Genomic DNA, 20,726 nt, shown 5'->3' on the forward strand with positions numbered 1-20,726 from the left:
AAAATTCGAAATAATTATATTAAAAGGTCATTTTTTTTATTTTGTTTAGTGTGCAAGGATAAAAAAATATATTATGCGCGATTAAATTAGTTAATTAATTAGTTATTAATTATTTAATTGGGTTTATAAGTATGTCTTTTTTAGGCCATAAAGAGAGTATATTATGGGCGTAATATAGACATAATTTATGTGAATAATTATAAAATATTAAAAATTTTCATTTTTTTTATATAATGAAAAATGTTAAATAAGGTTAATTATATTATAAAAGGTATATAGTCTTTTTTTTTTTTTTGTAGAGGAATGCATGTCTTTGTTGATTTAATGTGAATGAGCATATAAAGGTTTAACTAATTTTGATGTATGTGTTTTTATGTAATAATACACACACATAGTATACATAGTTAATAAATAAATTGTTTAAAATTTTGTAAAAAAAAATGAAAACCGAATTAAATAACCGAAGTAATATTCAAAATAATGGAATAAAAAGAGTACCTTTAAAAAGAATTCAAGTTAGGAGAAGTATTAGAGATATATTAACAAACGATAACCCATGTATATATATATATAATTATACAGGAAAAGAAATAGATGTATTCCCTAAAACTGCTTTAGACTTAAAGGGAAAAGATATGAACAATGCAGGTTTATTTATTGATAAAATAGAATGTGATATTAAAAATGATAATGATGAAAAATGTAATGAAGAAAGTTCAGCAAATTGTTTAACAAATTTGAAAAGAATGGATAGTCAGGAAAATAAATTATTAAATGAGTTAAATGAATTATTAAGTAAACAAGATTTAACAGATGAAATGAAAAATAATATTAAATCTCTTTATATAGAAATCCAAGAAATTTATTTAGAAGTAAAAACGGATTTAAAAAATAATTATCCTTCAGCACAAGATATATTAAAAATATATACTAAGGATGAAGGTAGCGATAAAGATAAAGACTATACATGGCGATGTCTTTGTTTTTATAAATTATTAAATGACCAACTAAGTGATATTCATATATCTACTATAACTTCATATAGATTAGAATATTTAAAAACAATATATAAATGGTACACTAAAAATAAACAACTTATATTTAAACCGAAGATAAAAAATCAAACTATGCGGGAAATGAGTTCCGCTGAAAACGACACCAATAGCACCGTTGAGGGGAAGGAAGAAGATGAAGGAGAAAATGATGAAGGAGAAAAAGAAGCATCAGACGAAGGCGTAAATAATAAGATGGAAAAATGCGACGAAATTGATAGCCCAACTAAAACACTGAATAAAGAAATGGATAAAATTCGGGAAAAAGATTTATCAAGTTTAGAGCAAAATATGTTAAACTATGATGAATCAAATAATGCTTTAGAAAATTATACATTCCCAAATTTTATATTAGAAAATAATGAAACTGAAGAGAGGGAGAAAAAAGAAAGTTATGTAGACACAGAAGGGATGGTACATTTATCAGAGAGAGAAGTGAAGTCAGGTCATAATGAAATAAAATCTGATGATGCAATAAATAAGATAAATAATAAAATAGAGACTAACCAAACTGATAAATTATCAGAAGATGGTGAATTTTATCATTTAAATTTAAATAATATTATAATTGAGGAAGATCATTTTTCCAATAAACCTAAAGATAACGATAAAATAACTGAATTAGAAGATGAAATTAAAAAACAAAAATTATTAATAAAAAATAAAGAGACAGAAATAACGGACTCCCTTATAGGAATTAGATTTAAAAACATTTTTGGAAAATTCGAAAATTTAGATTCGGTGACAAAGCAATAAACGTTTTACATAACTCAAAAGGTGAAGAAGTTAACATATAAAATGTTTCAAATTTGTTTAGTTTATCAAATTGTGTAAGCATATATGTGCACACACTTTTGCGTAAAATAAAAATTAGTTTTTTAAAACTTTACGAGGATAAGCATGGGTGAAAATATTTATCTTCTTGCAATTTTAAAAATAGTTTAAAGAGTTATTGAACATAATTAAATGATCATAGGAGTATTTTGTGTATAAGTTATCTAATTCATGGCTCATGGTTGTCTCTTTGATTTGACCTGAAAAAGAAAAGAAGGAAAAGAAGGAAATAAAATAGGTAGACAAAATAAAAAATGAATATAACAATGTAAGGAACATGTACATACCTCGATTTATATTTGAAAATATAGATTGAGCAATTATAGATTTCATAGCAGCATTTCTATATATTTTTGATAATATTAAATAAAGTAAGGATATAAATATATTGATTGAAAATAATGCCACCAAAAAATAAAAATTAATATAATCATTTTTTTCATACATAAAAAAACAGAAAAAATAAATAATAAGTTTTATAATTATTTCTTTAGTATGAGAAAAAAATAAAAAATTATCTAGTCTAGTATTTTTAATAAAATTATTTCCAATTATAATCCTGTTTAATAATATAGGGGCTTTCATATACTTTATAATTTTAACAACCATGAATGATATAACAGAAATAGATACGGATGCTTCTTCATTTTGTTTAGAATTATTTTGGTCGTTACTCTCTATTCTATATTTATATGTGATATACTCTCCACCAAGCAGCATATATATAAACATGTATGAGTCAGAAAGAAATAAATGAATCTGCAAAGGTATAATGAAAAAGTAATAGAAATATATGTCAAACATAGGAGAAAGAAATGCTTTATGAGCTTTACTTTTACCTCATATATGAAAACGAAGAGAATTAAGAGTATATCCTTGTTGGCAGTAAAATAGACAAATATATCATAGGATGGTGGAGAAAAAGATAAAAGAAATAAAACAAATGAATAGGACAACAAATTTGAAATAGATAATATAAACATAAAAATTGCTTCAAATAAAGAGTATGTAAAAAAATAAACTAAAAAAACAGATATAGCATATACAGAAATAATAATAAAAATAATTTGAAGCATTAAAGATAATTCAATATTTTGAATATTATGAAAATGTGTAATTTGATATAAACTTTTTTTTAATTGATCATCAAGATTAAATGCAAATATGATAGCTATAATAGTTATTTTTATAGCTATAAGAAAAATAAAAAAAATAAATAAAAAAATATTTTTTATAGAATTTGTTTTAATATCATCAACATAGCATGATATATATTTTTTTAAATTTATTCCATTATATTTTATATATAAAAAATAATAATATTTTTGAATTTTGTCATAAATAATATTAGTAGGTCTATTATAATTTGCTTCATTTATTTTATAAATATTTACTTTGTCATTAGAACCTTCTTTTTTAATTATTTTTCTTTTGCTAGTTATAGAACTTATTAATAAGCTAGCACTTTTATTTCTTTCAAAATTATGTTTTATCTGTTCTATCTCTATTTCTTCATTATTATCTTCACTTTCTTTTCCTTTAAATCTGTATAAGTTTGTCTTACTTTTTTCATGTCTTTTCCTTGTGTCTACTGCCTTTATCCCATTAGCATTTTGCTTGTAATACTTTGAGTTTCGGTATATCCTGGACGTGTTAATAATTATAAAGCAGATATTTTTCACAATAAAGAGGGATTGGGCCCCATATGCTGAGAAAGGGTTTGCAAGAAAAAAGCATAAAAAAGCAAAAAAAAGCATAAAAAAATAAGAATGCAGTACAATCATGGATGTGCATGTTTTTCGCCAAGTAGACAGAGACTTTTTCGACCCATCTTTAGGCCTATTCTTTAACTTTTTTTTTCTCTTATTTTTTTCTCTTATTTTTTTCTCTTATTTTTTTCTCTTATTTTTTTCTCTTATTTTTTTCTCTTATTTTTTTCTCTTATTTTTTTCTCTCATTTTTTTCTCTCATTTTTTTCTCTTATTTTTTTCTCTTATTTTTTTTACGAACCATCCGAAAAGAGGAAAAGGTTAAACAGTCGAGCCACAAGAAAAGGTATATCAGTAAAGAGCAATCGAAAAATGCTGATATATTTAAGACAAGATTCTGCATCCCCTCCTACATTAAGCTGAAATTTATTATTTTGTGAAAGTTTGGTATTATTTTTTTGGAAAGAAAAAAAAATTTCACTTTTTTGAATATTCTCTATTTCTCTACCCTCTAATGAGTTAGAGTGAAAAAACTTTTGACTGAGATATTTATTTAAGTTATAATGTGGATTATTGTTAAGAGGAGAAAAATGTATAAAATAAACTTCAGGGTTGTTCATACAATAATTTTGATGGTTTCTTACGGTGTTGGATATAACACCACCCTTCTTCTGTATAATCGTTTCATTGGAATAGCTAGGTAAGGAATAGGCATGTAAAAATATATTTAAAGATATAAATACACCATATACAATAAACATAATTTCATATACATTAAGAGTGTTACTATAGAATTGAATTATGTTTTGTGTACTTAATGAAGTATGTAAAAATAAATCAAATTGAGTAAAGAGGTAACATTCTTCTTTTAATCTAAAATAATATAAAAAGAAATTAAAATAGCTAGAACAAAAAAAATACGATATATCTATTATATCTATAGTAACTTGAACAATTATAACAAAAAATATGGCATTTTCACTATTAATATTATGTATATTTAAAAAAGAAAAATTTATAATATAAAATAAAAATACATATACTAATATTAATAGTAATATACATGTTGATAGTAAAAATATTTTATTAGAAAAAATATCATAATAAGATATTGTTAATATATCTTCATGATTTTTATTCATTATATATTTTGGAAAAGATACAAAATATATTATCGTTATTTTTGTTACTATACTATATACATATATAGTATATATTTGTATATTGTTTATAGATCTAAATAAAAAATAAGATATTGTAATAATGATTGTACTGTCTAAAATCCATAAAAATATTTTATTTAGCATTATACAGCTAGAAAGCCATGTCTCTTGAATTATTATAACAACTATTACTAACAGTTTTAAAAAAATGCCTGCAAACTTCATTTTTCTCTCATTATATATGCTAAATATTGTTTAATTTTGGAAATATTGCTTAAACAATTTTTAAGCTTATTATATGAAGTAGCAATAGTGAAACTAATTTATGTCTAACCATTATTAGTAATATAAATCTATACTGATCAGTATGATACTGTAGACATTCCGTTTTAAAAATAAATCCAACTAAATAATAGCGTTACACACAGTCATAATAAATAAAAACAAAATTAGCTTTTTTATTAGCTAGCTTTTTTTTTGGTCATAATTTTTTTCATTATAAATAATATATTTGCATATATAGTATGTATAAGCATAGACATCTATGCCGAATATTTATATGATCATATATAGTATTAATTGAAATAATAAGAGTAAATTATTGTATCATTTCTATAGTGTAACTAATAATAGGAAATGGCATTATTTTTTAAATAGAGATATGCATAAGTATGTATGCACAGTGTTCAGGTAAAAATAGTAAAAAAAAAAAAAAAGAAAAAAAGCTAGCTAATAATACATATAATTTCATTTTAGCTTATTTTTTCGGTGTGCAAAAAATATTGCAATAAAGCGAGCATACAAAACGACCAAAATAAAAGTCTGAAACAACAGTAAATAAATAAGCCAGTTAGAATTGAACAAACAGAAGGTAAATAAGAACTAAACCTTTGATATGAAAAATATAAGAGTATATATACATGTCGAAATATTTTTTGCCTTTTTATTCCAAAAAAAAAGGTATGTATATATATATGGTAAATAAAACTTTGCTTTAATAAAATAATTTTTTTTGCCTTTATGCCTTTGGGTATGAGTACTATGTTAAATAAGCCAAACACATACACAAAAATGTTACATATATATATGTATCAGTTTATTTACAATAACGTATTTTTATAGTAATATTGTTTATTCCTACATTAATTAGATATTTTGGTAGTTAGGAAAAAGTTTCACACAAATATATGTATACATGCTTGTATATGAAATCAGGAAGATCTTGTGTTGCACTCTTAGATTTAAAATCTCTACTGAGGAAAAGTATGGAAAAAAATAAAAATATACATAATTAAATATAAAAAAACATGAGTTGAAATTATATTAAATATAAATTTTTTTGAAATACATAATACATGAACATGTAATATATTTTTTGTGTGCCCTATACTAAAACATATATAACACAAATGAATTGATGTGTACATTAAACAGCAGAGAAAACAAAAAAAATGAAGTAACAAAAATTATATTTTATCATATATATAATCATTTTTTTTTTGTTTTAAATATATATATATATATATATTGGGATTATATTAATTTATATGTTTAGGTATTTTAAATTATATTCCATGAAATGGAAAAAAATAAATCCATAATATTTAAAAAAAAATAAATGTAAAATAATTATATACATACATGAATGAGAATACATAAAATAAATTAATTTGAATAAATGCGTGTAAATATTTTTTTTCAATGTAAAGTAACAAAAACAATAGTTTAAAAGGTGATACATTTTGGAATAATTGTAAAGTGGCTAAATCAAATCAAGCCATATACACATACTGCGTTTGTGTATGTTTAGCAAACAAGCCCAGTACCAAATTTGCCAAGCAAGGTTTTTGCAAAGGTTAAGCAAAGACGGTGTGCACATAAATATATATACATATATATAACCTTGCTGGTTTGTTGATACTTATTTGAAGGGAACATACACACAATAAAAATAATACAAATAAGGTGCAATTAATAATGTTAAGAGTTAATAAGAATTTTGGCAAAAACTTAATAAGCGCAGTAACGCGAAAAGGGACGCCATGTTTGAGTAAAAGTTGTTTGAATTTTTCAACAAAAATAAGTCCAGTAGAAATATCAAAAATATTGGAAAAGAAATTTGAAAATTTTGATTTTAAAACAAGTGCAAATGAAGTCGGATATGTATTAAGTGTAGGAGATGGTATATGTCGAGCCTTTGGATTAAATAATGTAAAATCATCGGAGCTAGTAGAAATTCATAATGAAGAAGATAAAAGTAATGTAACATATGGTATGGCAACTAATTTGGAATATGATAATGTTGGTATTGTTATATTTGGCAATGATCGAAATATAAAAGAAGGTGATATTATAAAAAGAACTAATCGTATTATAGATGTAAATGTGGGTTATGAATTATTAGGTCGAGTAGTAGATGCATTAGGAAACGAAATCGATGGAGAAAAAAAAATAGAAACAAAAGAAAGAAGAAAGATTGAAGTTAAAGCACCAGGTATTATAGCAAGAAAAAGTGTTAATGAATCTATTATTACTGGAATAAAATGTATAGATAGTTTAGTTCCTATTGGTAGAGGACAAAGAGAATTAATTATAGGAGATAGACAAACTGGGAAAACAGCTATAGCTATAGATGCTATAATTCATCAAAAAAATATAAATGATAAAGTTCCAGATAATGAAAAAGTATATTGTGTATATGTAGCAATTGGACAAAAAAAAAGTAATATAGCTAAATTGGTAAATTTATTAAAAAAATATGATGCATTAAAATATACAATTATAGTTAATTCAAGTGCATCTGATGCATCACCATTACAATTTTTAGCACCCTATACAGGATGTGCAATGGCTGAATTTTTTAGAGATAGAGGAAATCATGCATTAATAATATATGACGATTTAAGTAAACAAGCAGTTGCATATAGACAATTATCTTTATTACTTAGAAGACCACCAGGTAGAGAAGCATATCCTGGTGATATATTTTATATTCATTCCAAATTATTAGAAAGATCATCAAAATTAAATGATACTTTAAAAGGTGGTAGTTTAACTGCATTACCTGTTATTGAAACATTAAATAATGATGTATCTGCTTATATTCCTACTAATGTTATATCAATTACTGATGGTCAAATATTTTTAGAAAGTGAATTATTTTATAAAGGTATAATACCTGCTATTAATGTTGGTTTAAGTGTATCTAGAATAGGAAGCAGTGCACAATATAAATGCATGAAAAAGTTGGCTTCTTCTATGAAACTTGAATTAGCTCAATTTCGAGAAATAGTTGCTTTTTCTCAATTTGGTTCTGATTTAGATGCATCTACTAAAAAATTAATTGAAAAAGGAAAAATTCTTACAGAAATTTTAAAGCAAAAACAGTACTCTCCTGTTAATATAAGTTATCAAATATGTTTAATTTATGCAGCAACCAAAGATTATCTAGCTAATTTAAGTATAGATCAGGTTCAAAATTTTGAGACACAATATTTTGAGTACTTAGATGCAAATTATTCTGATACTTTGAAGAAAATTCAAGAAAACTGTGATTTATCTGAAGTTGAGGATCAGATAAAGGACAGTATTCAGAAATTTCTAGAAATTTTTAAAAAGGAATAATGTTTTTCTTAAATTATTTCGTTACTTATATTTTGAGGTTGTATATGTACATACCTCTTACATGCACATGTTTGAGTTTTATTTATTTTTTCATCTGTATGGCATAAACAGGTGAATCTACACAAAACACCACGAAAAAAAAAAAACAAAAAAAAAAACACAGTTTTAATATTTAAAAATATATTTATAGTATATAACATAACGAATTAGAAAGTCTGTTTTGTTCAAATTAATTTTTTTGATTTTTTTTTAAATGGGATAAAATTTTATAATAAAGTGAATCCCTTGGTAATGCAAAATTATTAGTTACAAAATTATAGGATAAAAAATTTTGACAAATAAGAAACAAATCTGATTCGATATTTTTATCTAAATAATAAAAAAAGGATAAGGGATCTTTAACTTGTTTTGTTTGGCTATTTTTTTCTGTCTGTTTCTTTTGGTCTTGTTCTATGTATTCTTTATATTGTTGCACCATTTTGGTGATATTATTTTTGAGGAGCATCTCAATATTTTTTAAATTAATTATAGAAGGTTCAAGACTACTTGTATTTAAGGAATTTTCTTTTTCTCTACTTCGACAAAATATATGATAATTAGATGTGATGTTTGATTCGAATGTTTTGATAAGTTGATCTGAAATAAATTTTACATTTTTTGAAACAAAAATATGGATAGGGAAAAAGTATTTCCAATTGATTTTTGAGAACTTTGATTTTATATAGATATAATTTGTGTGTGGTTTATTTTTATTTTTTATTTTACACTGATTTATTAACATTAATAAGATTGCAGATAAAATGTACAAATTGTTTCGATAATTTTTTTGGTCTAAATTTAAAATAAGATTAAGAAGTGAAAATAGGAAAGGTTTATAGATATGTTTGCATTGAATTAGAACTGAAAAAATAAGAAAAGCTATATTATTATCTATATTATTTATATTAAATTTGTACAAATGTTTTGTTATATCATAATATATAGATGAATGATATATTTTATTTTGGCTATATAAAAAAAAGAATTTTATTGTATTATCTGGTGAATAAAAAAAATAATTATTGTTTTTTTTTTTTTTGAATATATTTTCAATATTATCAAATATGTTACATCTATGGTTGTATTCCTGATTTTTCTTTTGACCTGAAATTTGTCCTGAAATTTGTCCTGAAATTTGACCTGAAATTTGTCTTAAAATTTGTGAATGCATACAATCGTTAACTAGCTGAATAGAATTTTTTTTTATTTGAATTGCATATGACTTGTTAATAATTTTTGTTTGGCTATTATTTAATCCGTTAAATATATAAAAATATTTGTTAATAAATTTTTGATGGTTTTTATATATTCCAGATTCTAAATGATAAAGATGAACTAACGAAGATGGGATAATTTTTTCTAAATAAAATATAATAACTAAAAGACTGTTAAGATTGAACTTATTTGAATCTAAAAAATTGTTCAAAAATATTAGTATATAATTAAAACTGCTAAACAATGGAGATTTTTCTAACATACTTGATATGTTCATGTTCATGCTAGTTGTACCATTTTTATATGAACAGTCAGGTAATTTATAATTTTTTTTTATTTTTACACTTTTACATGCACTGTTCATATTTTTATTTTTTGAGCAAAATACATTGCCTATATCAAAATTTTCAAGGATTACATTCTGAAGATTTTTATGATTTTCTTTAATGGACATATTTTCATTGTCTATATTTGTTCCCAAATTAAAGCTTTCCTTGTTTGTTTCATCACAAAGAGTTTTGAAAATTAAGTACCTATCATTATCTTTGTCTTGCAATATATCTTTAACGTCATCATACTGGTATTTTCGAATTGTATGGATTGTATATAAAATATTAACAAATTTATTTTTTCTTTTTAAATTGAATATATGTCTATTTTCTTTATTCAGACTCAAATTAAATTCATTAAGATTTATATATTTTGAAAGCGAAATAAATAAATATAAATGATTTGAAATATTTATAAGATTTAAAGATTTTAAAAGGTAAGTAAATATTTCATAAAAAATTATTTCAAATTTGTCATTTAACAATTTATATTCTTTCGTTTGTACATCCTTACATGAATTCTTTACATATATTTCATATGATTTACAAATATAAAAAAAGAATTTTGAAACATGATTTATTTGAGATTTATGATAGAACTTTTCTTTAAATTGTGGATTCAAATAAACATTATTTATTAATTCATCTATTTTTTCTTTTATAGCAACCTCATTATGGCATAAATAGTCACTATTTTCTTTCTTCTTAATGTGTTGAAAAGGATTTGAAGTTATTTTTTCTTGGGTCATATTTCCCTTATTTATTTTAGACTTTTTAGAAATAAGAGGCATTTCATTTGAACTACAATTGGCATTAGTTTGTATTGATGTTATAGAATGTATGTCTTTTTTTTTCTCTTTATCTTGCATAAGGAGGGGATAGGGATGAGATTGACTTTCAATTTCAAACGAGTTTTTGTATGGCATGATTTGTATTTCGTTAGTTCTATTCGGATAACCCTTTTTTATATATTCCCATTGTTCAAAAAAACTAAGAAATACTTTTGGAAACGATATTGTTTTTTCATTCTTTGCAATTTTTTTCATAGATAACATTGTATTATATATATTTTTTTGATTATTTAAAATAGTATTGTTTATATAATCTTGTTTTTGTGAGTTTGTAATTTTTAAAAATTTAAGAAAAATTTTAATATTTTTATCCGTTATTTTTGTTGGAATTTTATATTTTTCTTTTACTTGGTTATAATTTGAACTTTTTATTTTATCAGAGGGAGAGCAAAAAAGGATAATTTTTTTTTTTTGTTCTAGTGTATAACTATTTATAGTTAAGCATTTATCCCAGTGTGTATTATTATGTTCTATTGTTGTGGAATTATTTTTAATTAATTTTTTATTTCCTAAGTTTGGCTCTTTTTTGAAATTGATAGTATTTTCAGTTTTTATATCATTATTTTTTTGTTGAGTATCCATTGTTGAATGATCATTTTGGTTGTCTTTTTGTGAAATAAAATCAGGGAATACTTTTATTTTAGTATTTTGATATATCTCTTTTTTTTGTGTGTTTTTTTCTGACATGTTCATGTTATTTAAACTATTTAATAATAGCTGGTTAATGTGATTTATAGTAACATTGAATGAGGGTAGTGCAATTATACGTTTTAAAAAATCGGCATCTTTTGGGTTTTTTTTAATGATTTTATCAAAATTATGAAGAATAATATTTTTGTATAAACTAATATATATGTCATTAAAAAAAGTGTGTAAATAAAAATTATAGTTTTCAGAATTATAAGATAAAAAATTAAAATATTCCATTTTTATTTCTTCAAAATTTGGATAGCTAGTTTGTTCATTTAATAATTGTAACAGTTTATTTTTAAACAAAAGATTTTGGCTATTTAAGTGAGTTGTAGATGAATTTTCATTTGTAGGTAAGACTAAAAATATATAAGAGCCTTTAGTTAGTAAATAAAAAACATTATAAATAGTTATTTTGTGTATATTTCTAATTAGGTAATTTATATATATCTGATTAATATGTACGTTAATGTGAAATAAATTAATTTCATCTATTAAATTTATGAACGTGTTCATATTTATTTGGTTTTTGTTAATAATATTAGACAAATAATAAATAACTTTATTTGAATATTTTATATTTTGTGGAAATATAAAAAGAAAAAAAAGAAACTCATTAAGTCTCATAGCATAACAATGATAACTTAAATATTTATAAATACAATTTAAAATATTTTTTTCTTGATTTTTTTTGATATATATATTTTTTCTTATATTATTTATTAGAGAAAATATATGTTTTATTTTTATTTTTTCAATAAATTTCATAAATATAATTTCATCTTTTGTTAAATCATATATGTCTTTGAAATTTTTGAAAGACCTTTCAAGTTCTCTTTCTTTTTTTGTTGTCATTCCATTTGTGTTTAAATCATACGTAGTGATGTTAACCTTTGCATTATTACAATTTATGTCTGTATTTTTTTCCGTCCTGTTTTCATTTTTTTCAGAACAGGTTGTGAGTTTTCCCAACTCTATATTTTTGAGAGTATTTTGAATTTGTTTGTCATTTTTTTTATCAAATAATTTAATATCATTTTTATTTTTAACATATATATATTTATTTTTGTCAAAAAAATATTTTGTTGTTTTTTTATTTTTTCCATTTATATCAATACGCACACATTTTTCGTGGTTTGACAAAGATTTCAAACATTCTTTATATTTTTGAATTTCATCCCATTTGGCAAATCTTATAAACCTTTTAAAAACATTGGCAATCTCTTTGGAGGCATGTTTATTACTGACCATGTTTATTACTAAGCATGCTTGGGCATTTATTTTCTAATTATGATCACAAGCCAAAATAAGTTATATATTAATAATATTATTTATAGAATAGGTATATTTCAATTTTTTTTTCTCTCTTTTTATTTTCCCCCCATAATTACTAGATTATACAATTTCTATTACAAACAAGTGAAAGAAAAAATTAAAAAAAAAAAATATCCAACCACGTCGTGAAAAGGGATGGATATAGAATTTTATTTCTTCTCAATTTATCAACGCATTTTAATTATATACAAAAAATATTTATAATATATTTTCTTTTTCCTTTTCCTTTTCTTTTTCTTTTTCTTTTTTATTATATGAGTAGGTATCTCAAAGTGCTTAATAATGTGGCATGAGAGTATATAATTTTTAATTGGCATATAGTATAGCAAAGGATATAGCAAATTTTGTTGCATATTATATGGATATAATTCACGTTACATAATTTTATTAAAATTTTATTTAGCTTATCATATTAATTAATATAATAAAAAATTTTGTAGTTTTTTTTTCACACTAAAAATAACACAAAAATAATGAAATAAACAAAAACAATAAGACGAAATAATTATGCATGAAAAGTTATATATTTTTTTAACAAATAAAGTTGTAAAAATATATCACTTATTTAATCTAAAACTTAAAATGTAAACATAATAGGGGTACATAACACAGTGTTACTCTTGTTGCTAACCAATGAGTAATCTTTTGTATAATATATATAGCTATATATATATTACTTTTTTTTTTTTTTCATGGCATATACTAATTCATGATTTCTGTTTAAATGGGTATATAATTGGTGAGGTAGTACAAGATTGAGGAGTAAGATAATTTTGTGGGGTTATAAAAATTTTTTGATTTTACTAATTTTATCTAAAATAATATTTTTATTTACTTCATATATATATCCACCTAATATTATATTATCAAAAAAATAATATAACAAATGAAAATTAAAAAGAAGATCTAATTCACATACATTTGTAAAAAATGTGTCTAAGATCTGGGCCATAAACTGAATAAATTCAAGGATATATAACTCGTTTTCATTTTCAATAGATACAATAAAATATAATCCTGTAAATATTAAAAAATAATTATAATTATGTAAATGGAAAAATAAATAAACTATATATATTTTGCTCTACCCTATTAACACTAAAATGAATGAGTATTGCCATAATAGAAATAGTTTTTATCATATATACAAACCTGCATATAGTCTGTAAATAATTTTAAATTGCTCATATACAAATACATTTGCATAATGTGTGCTTCGATTTATTAAAATTTTATTTATATTTCTTTCAATTTGCTTTCGTTTTCCTTCATCACAATTAATATACCTAAAAATAAAACAGGAAACGATGGAAATTATAACAAAAAATGTATACATATATGTAACATGGTTATTCTTGTATTTTTGAATAAAACATTTGTTTAAATTTTGTACCATTTTGAAAATATGGTTTTCCCCTGTCTATTTTGAAGAAGTATAAAATTTATCATTTTTGAAAAAAAAAAAAAATATAGCTAGCTAATTGGTAATGCGTCAGGAAAAGTTCAAAAAAAAAAGTCAATTAGAATAAGACATATTTTTAAGAAAAATAAAAATAAACTAATAAATGAAATGAATTATTATTTCTCTGAATTTTGTTAGTTTATGTTTGTTTTGTTTATCTTGAACTGGTTATATATACATGGGGTATGTATGGAAAAAGGGGATGTTTGTCAAAAAGAAAGTGAAAATATCTATAGTTTATAAAGTATTTTATTTGTTTTAAAATTATTATAATATAAAACTAGGAAATAATTAAACAAAGAATTTAAAAAAAAAATAAAAATAGTAAAATCAAAGTAGTAAAGTAAAAATAGTAAACTATTATTCAATTATGTATGCGGATTGGTATTCATAAAAACAAAGATAAACCATGATAAATTTAAAAATATATTTTATTTTGGAAAAAATAAATATAATAAAAAAAATATAACATTATAAAAACTTAAAATAGATTAACGTAGCTGATAAAATTATTATATATGTATACAAAAAAAAATAAAATATAATAAAATGGAAAAGGTTGTGAATATTCCATAGGTATGTATATATATATTATCGATGTATAGCGTATATTATTTTTAATTTTACAAAAATATTGAAAACAATATTAATAGAAATGCTTATCAAAATTTTTTGTATATAAAGATGGTGTTTAGGTAATTCTTAAGATTTTGCAAAACGAAGTTGATGGAAATATATATAACAAAAAATTTTGAAGAAAAATATTTTATTATTTTATTCGTCCATTATTATTACTATATTAGGGTATGACAACAACAGCAACGGACAGTATCCAAAATTAGTGATTAATAAAATTATAGTTTTTTTTTTTTAAGAAATTTCTACACAATTGTATTTTAAAAGAACTAGCTTTAATATACCTAAAAACTGAAAAAGTGTTTTTTGTTATTGAAAAAATGTCATATTATTATGCATTATCAGGCCCATTTTAATTGTATAAAAATAAAATTCAATCACCACATCATTAAGATTGTGAATTCTTTGAATAGCATTTTAATTTGATCATTTTGTTGTATTTTTATTTATTATATATACAGCATATTATGGTGGTATATTTTTTATTTCGATTTTAGTAGCGTGTATGTCCCTTTTTTTCCCTTCAATTCAGTGAGCTATTTCATTCAACTAATAAAATTTGCTGACAAAAATTTTACTTGTATTTAACATTTTAGAGGTTAAAGGGTGACAACATATAAATGAGCATAAAGAGAACAAATAAAATAGTAGTACAAAATGACAAAATAAACAAATAGAATAATATTAATGTACAATGGCTTTATCTTTTTTGTGTAAAAGGAAATATTTTTTTAATTTTTTCAATAATGTCCGGTATTTATCATCCAAGAGAATTTCAAATGTAGGAATTGCCATTTCATTTTATTATGTCCTTTTTTTATTTTTGCTATTTTCTTATTTTTCTTATTTTTTTTTATTTCTTCCCTTTTAGCCATATCCCGTGGAAAGACCGAGTGTGAAAGAAATGGACGATGAATATAAACGATTTTTGCAACTTAAGAGGAAAGAAAATCCAACACCCGAGTTTAAAATAACAAACATAGATATAAATACATTTAGAAAATATAAGCATAAAAATAATCCTACATTTTCAACTGAATTTAAAGTTTTCATAACAGGTTTATCAATTTGTGCTTGGTGTTTATTTGCTATGTATATGACTGTAAAAATTATGACCCCAAATGATTTTGAATGGGTAGACAATGAAAGGAAGCGCCTTGAGGAGGCAAAAAAAAAAATTATGTCTATAAAAGAAAAAGATAAAGAATTCCAAAACACCAACAATAATAATAATTAGTGAAAAGTATATGGCAACAATAACTTTAGCTCACCAAAAAAAAATTAGCTAGCTATTTTATAAAAAAAAAAAGAAAATTGGCTAGCAGTCATATTAATTAAAAAAATAAAAAATAACGCACACAAATTATTCTCCTTAATATATTGTGATCAGGCGACTTATATACATTAAGAACTAGACAAAAGTTTTTTATAATTTAAAAGATACAAACATTTAAAAGTAAATAATTTTACTTGTTTTAATTTATATTTTCTCACCAAAAATACAAATTTGCATATTTCCATTTTTACAACCTATGTATGGTAATATATATCCAATGTAATGGATAAGCAAAATGACCCATAGATTGTATAACCATATATGTATATGCGACTTTTATTTTTTTTATGTTCCCCATCTTATCAATTAAAATTAACTTATCATTTTATACATACATAAATAGTGTATGTAAATGCATAATAAATATGTAGAATAATATTTTTTTTTGAAAAATTCCAAAAATAAAATTTTAATTTAAAAATTCTTTGAGTCAATATGGTTATATTATATATACCATCGGTCTTTTACTTTAGCATGATATTTATTGAATATTACCAAAGCTGAATGCTAAAGGAATAGTAAATAAAAAAATAATAAAGCAAATTTATAGGACGTGGATAAATGGTAGAATGGTTTATATTTGAAATTTTCTATTGTTTATAGTAGTAACACATATAATAGGTAAAGAAATGTTTTACATAGAAATGGTAAGGATATAATAGATAAGCAGCTTTTTATTGAAAATGTATGTATATATAGATAGAGAGAAAGAATGACCAGTGAAACATAGTTGATAAATATACTTGTTTTATATTTCACTGGAATAATTTATAATCTTAATGATGGAAATATGGGTATTTAGCACATAAAGGGAGTACGAAAGAGAAAAATTATCAAGTATATAAAAAGAGTAGCATGAGAATACGTCTACATAAATTAGGGAATAAAAATGGCGTCCTAATAAAAAACTTAAATAATTATACCATATATATATTTATATATATGTAATTACTAAGTAATGTACGATGATTATGAAATGTTTTTCTTGGGTAATAAAATTTTATCCTCATTTTTCTTCTTAAACAGTTTATCATAAGTTTAATATTAAATTGATGAGTATATCTATATGGATATGTTATATGGGGAACATTTATATAATTACGTGCACATAAGATATATATGCGTATATTACATACACGATATTATAGAGTACTTTATAATATACAATTTTCTTTTTTATAATATAAAATATTTTTACATTTTCCTTAATTCTTTTTTTTTTTTTTTTTCTCTCATATTTTGTTATATAAAGAAAAAGAAAAAATGAAAATTGGTATATTTAAGATTTATTGTGTACCCGTATGTATTATATATTATGTACATACGATGGTTATAGTATATGCGCATTAATACACACAGTGCATATAAATATTATGCATGTGCATATAAATATTATGCATGTGCATATAATATATGCATGTATATATATGGAGGTACACATAGTATGTTTTGTACTTTTTCGTAATTATTAGCATTTATTCATCTTCATTCATATTTATACTTATTACCTAAAAGCGATATTTAGATTCATTTGATAATTAACACACATACTTTTACATGGCAAAAGTTTAATTAATTATTGTTATATTACGCTAAAAAAAAAATAATAAAAAATAGTAAAAAAAAATATGAACATGTGCATGTATATTTATATATGAAAATTTTCCAATTGTATAAATATTTATTTTGTTAATTTTTTTTTCGCCATTTATGTTCCGCAATTTTTCTACAATATTGTATGTATCATATATATTACACATATATAAAATAAATGAATAAATATACATATATGTGCACATTTACACACGCAAATATTGTATGCATATATATGCATGCACGTACATATGAAAGTGTAACACCATCAAGTAACCACAAAATATGTACATAAACAAGAAAACATTTGACAAACTTAATGTTTTATTTTTATAACCTTTGTTCGTGTACTATTCGTTTGGCATAAACATAAATAGTGTATAGGCAAGTATATTAAGTATATATGCACATATATATACACATACAGAAATATATCAACGGTTGAGCCATCCCTAATTGATTAAGCATAATTATACAGAAAGCCTTTAAATTAACATGAAATGGGGTGTAATCTAAGTAAGAGTGTGAATGATGTGAGAGGAAGTAAGGTAACTCATGTGAATAGTAAAAAAATTAATAATAAACGAGAAGATACAGAGGATGGGGAAGAAATAGCTATAAATCCTGGTATGTATGTTAGAAAAAAAGAAGGTAAAATTGGTGAGTCCTATTTTAAAGTTCGTAAATTAGGTAGTGGGGCATATGGTGAGGTTTTATTGTGTAAAGAAAAAAATGGACATGGTGAAAAAGCCATAAAAGTAATAAAAAAATCTCAGTTCGATAAAGGAAGGTACACAGATGATAATAAAAATATAGAAAAGTTTCATGAAGAAATATATAATGAAATATCATTACTTAAATCATTAGACCATCCAAATATAATAAAATTATTTGATGTATTTGAAGATAAAAAATATTTTTATTTAGTTACAGAATTTTATGAAGGAGGAGAATTATTTGAACAAATTATTAACAGACATAAATTTGATGAATGTGATGCAGCAAATATTATGAAGCAAGTATTAAGTGGCATATGCTATTTACATAAGCATAATATTGTACATAGAGATATAAAACCTGAAAATATATTATTAGAAAATAAGAATAGTTTATTAAATATAAAGATAGTCGATTTTGGCTTATCATCTTTTTTTTCAAAGGATTATAAATTACGAGATCGGTTAGGTACTGCATATTATATAGCTCCTGAAGTTTTAAAAAAAAAATATAATGAAAAATGTGATGTCTGGTCATGTGGTGTAATTATGTATATTTTGCTTTGTGGGTATCCGCCTTTTGGTGGACAAAACGATCAAGATATTATAAAAAAAGTTGAAAAAGGAAAATATTATTTCGATTTTAATGATTGGAAAAATATTAGTGATGAAGCTAAAGAATTAATTAAATTAATGTTAACATATGATTATAATAAAAGATGTACAGCTGAGGAAGCTTTAAATAGTAGGTGGATTAAAAAATATGCAAATAATATTAATAAAAGTGATCAAAAAACATTATGTGGTGCTTTATCAAATATGAGAAAATTTGAAGGAAGTCAAAAGCTAGCTCAAGCAGCTATACTTTTTATTGGTAGTAAATTAACTACATTGGAAGAAAGAAAAGAACTTACAGATATTTTTAAAAAACTTGACAAAAATGGGGATGGACAGTTAGACAAAAAGGAACTTATAGAAGGATATAATGTTTTGCGAAATGTAAGGGCAATCATCAATTCATTTCATTTTTTTGATACATTCTATCTTTATATATATGAATATGCATATGCATATACTTTTTTTTTTTTGTTAATTTTTAGTTTAAGAACGAACTTGGTGAATTAAAAAATGTGGAGGAAGAAGTTGACAATATTTTGAAGGAAGTGGATTTCGACAAAAATGGATATATCGAATATTCCGGTAAGAATATAACCACATGGTTTGTTGTGATTATTTTATATCATATTCTTATGCACATATTTGTATGCACGTTTTTTTTATTTGCAGAATTTATTTCCGTGTGCATGGATAAGCAAATTTTGTTCAGTGAGGAGAGGTTAAGAAGGGCCTTCAATTTATTTGACACTGACAAAAGTGGAAAGATCACAAAAGAAGAGCTTGCCAATGTAATAATATAAGACTTTTATTTTTTTTTATTTTCGCTATTTTTTTTATTTTTTCGCTATTTTTTTTATTTTTTCGCTATTTTTTTTTTTATTTTCGCTATTTTTTTTTTTTTTAGCTATTTGGCTTGACTTCAATTAGCGAAAAAACATGGAATGATGTTTTAGGGGAGGCTGACCAAAACAAAGACAATATGGTAAGTTGGGATGGCAAAAAAGTGTAAATAGATTTGTTTTGCTTGCTTTTCTTTGTTTGTTTTATTTTTCTTTGCTCTACATTTTCTTCCATTTCTTTCCACCTACAGATCGATTTCGACGAGTTCGTGTCAATGATGCACAAAATTTGTGACCACAAAACACTTTAAAAAAGAGGAATCGAAATATGAGAAAAAACAAAAAAGAGAAATACCATTTTAATATATTTCTTTGGCCAACTAAAATAATATATTTGCTATACCTTTTTATATTTACATATTTTTCACTTTTTTTTTTTTTATTTATTTTTTTGTGATATTTATTCTTTCAAGTCTTAAATTATTTATTTTTAAAAGTATATGATTAATTTTAAGTTTTGATTATTTTAACATTTTTCCCTATTTTCCGTTTAAATAAAAAAAAAATGAAACGGAATGGGAATAAAAAACAAAATGTTTAAAGGATATAATATGTATTGTATTATTTTAAATTAAATCTGTATAATTAGCATATATGCTCAAAATGATTAAAAAATAAAATATAG

The 20,726-nt window shown here is 22.9% G+C and overlaps 7 protein-coding genes across 7 annotated transcripts; 4 read left to right on the forward strand and 3 right to left on the reverse strand.

The window, feature by feature from the left end:
* Positions 1-440: 440 nt before the first annotated feature.
* PVVCY_0301450 (conserved Plasmodium protein, unknown function) lies at positions 441-1,808 on the forward strand (the record flags this gene model as incomplete). Its single annotated transcript, XM_008628354.2, has 1 exon — positions 441-1,808. One exon carries the CDS (start codon positions 441-443, stop codon positions 1,806-1,808), a length of 1,368 nt encoding a protein of 455 aa, XP_008626576.2.
* A 174-nt stretch (positions 1,809-1,982) lies between these two features.
* PVVCY_0301460 (conserved Plasmodium membrane protein, unknown function) lies at positions 1,983-4,983 on the reverse strand (the record flags this gene model as incomplete). The annotated part of the gene is made up of 3 exons (XM_037634892.1): positions 1,983-2,645; positions 2,726-3,530; positions 3,893-4,983. 3 exons carry the CDS (start codon positions 4,981-4,983, stop codon positions 1,983-1,985), a joined length of 2,559 nt encoding a protein of 852 aa, XP_037490115.1.
* Positions 4,984-6,735: 1,752 nt separating this feature from the next.
* On the forward strand, positions 6,736-8,382 carry PVVCY_0301470 (ATP synthase F1, alpha subunit, putative; the record flags this gene model as incomplete). The annotated part of the gene is made up of 1 exon (XM_008628356.1): positions 6,736-8,382. The coding sequence occupies one exon, from the start codon at positions 6,736-6,738 to the stop codon at positions 8,380-8,382; it is 1,647 nt and encodes a 548-aa protein (XP_008626578.1).
* Positions 8,383-8,611: 229 nt separating this feature from the next.
* PVVCY_0301480 (conserved Plasmodium protein, unknown function) lies at positions 8,612-12,757 on the reverse strand (the record flags this gene model as incomplete). Its single annotated transcript, XM_008628357.1, has 1 exon — positions 8,612-12,757. The coding sequence occupies one exon, from the start codon at positions 12,755-12,757 to the stop codon at positions 8,612-8,614; it is 4,146 nt and encodes a 1,381-aa protein (XP_008626579.1).
* Positions 12,758-13,622: 865 nt separating this feature from the next.
* On the reverse strand, positions 13,623-14,290 carry PVVCY_0301490 (AP-2 complex subunit sigma, putative; the record flags this gene model as incomplete). Its single annotated transcript, XM_008628358.1, has 3 exons — positions 13,623-13,858; positions 13,994-14,127; positions 14,235-14,290. The coding sequence occupies 3 exons, from the start codon at positions 14,288-14,290 to the stop codon at positions 13,623-13,625; spliced, it is 426 nt and encodes a 141-aa protein (XP_008626580.1).
* Positions 14,291-15,633: 1,343 nt separating this feature from the next.
* PVVCY_0301500 (conserved Plasmodium protein, unknown function) lies at positions 15,634-16,176 on the forward strand (the record flags this gene model as incomplete). The annotated part of the gene is made up of 2 exons (XM_008628359.1): positions 15,634-15,720; positions 15,811-16,176. The coding sequence occupies 2 exons, from the start codon at positions 15,634-15,636 to the stop codon at positions 16,174-16,176; spliced, it is 453 nt and encodes a 150-aa protein (XP_008626581.1).
* A 2,192-nt stretch (positions 16,177-18,368) lies between these two features.
* Positions 18,369-20,352, forward strand: PVVCY_0301510 (calcium-dependent protein kinase 1, putative; the record flags this gene model as incomplete). The annotated part of the gene is made up of 5 exons (XM_008628360.1): positions 18,369-19,583; positions 19,685-19,784; positions 19,872-19,990; positions 20,107-20,184; positions 20,293-20,352. 5 exons carry the CDS (start codon positions 18,369-18,371, stop codon positions 20,350-20,352), a joined length of 1,572 nt encoding a protein of 523 aa, XP_008626582.1.
* Between the last annotated feature and the right edge of the window lie 374 nt (positions 20,353-20,726).

Source organism: Plasmodium vinckei (assembly GCF_900681995.1).
Source record: "Plasmodium vinckei vinckei genome assembly, chromosome: PVVCY_03".
NCBI classification, from domain to species: domain Eukaryota; phylum Apicomplexa; class Aconoidasida; order Haemosporida; family Plasmodiidae; genus Plasmodium; species Plasmodium vinckei.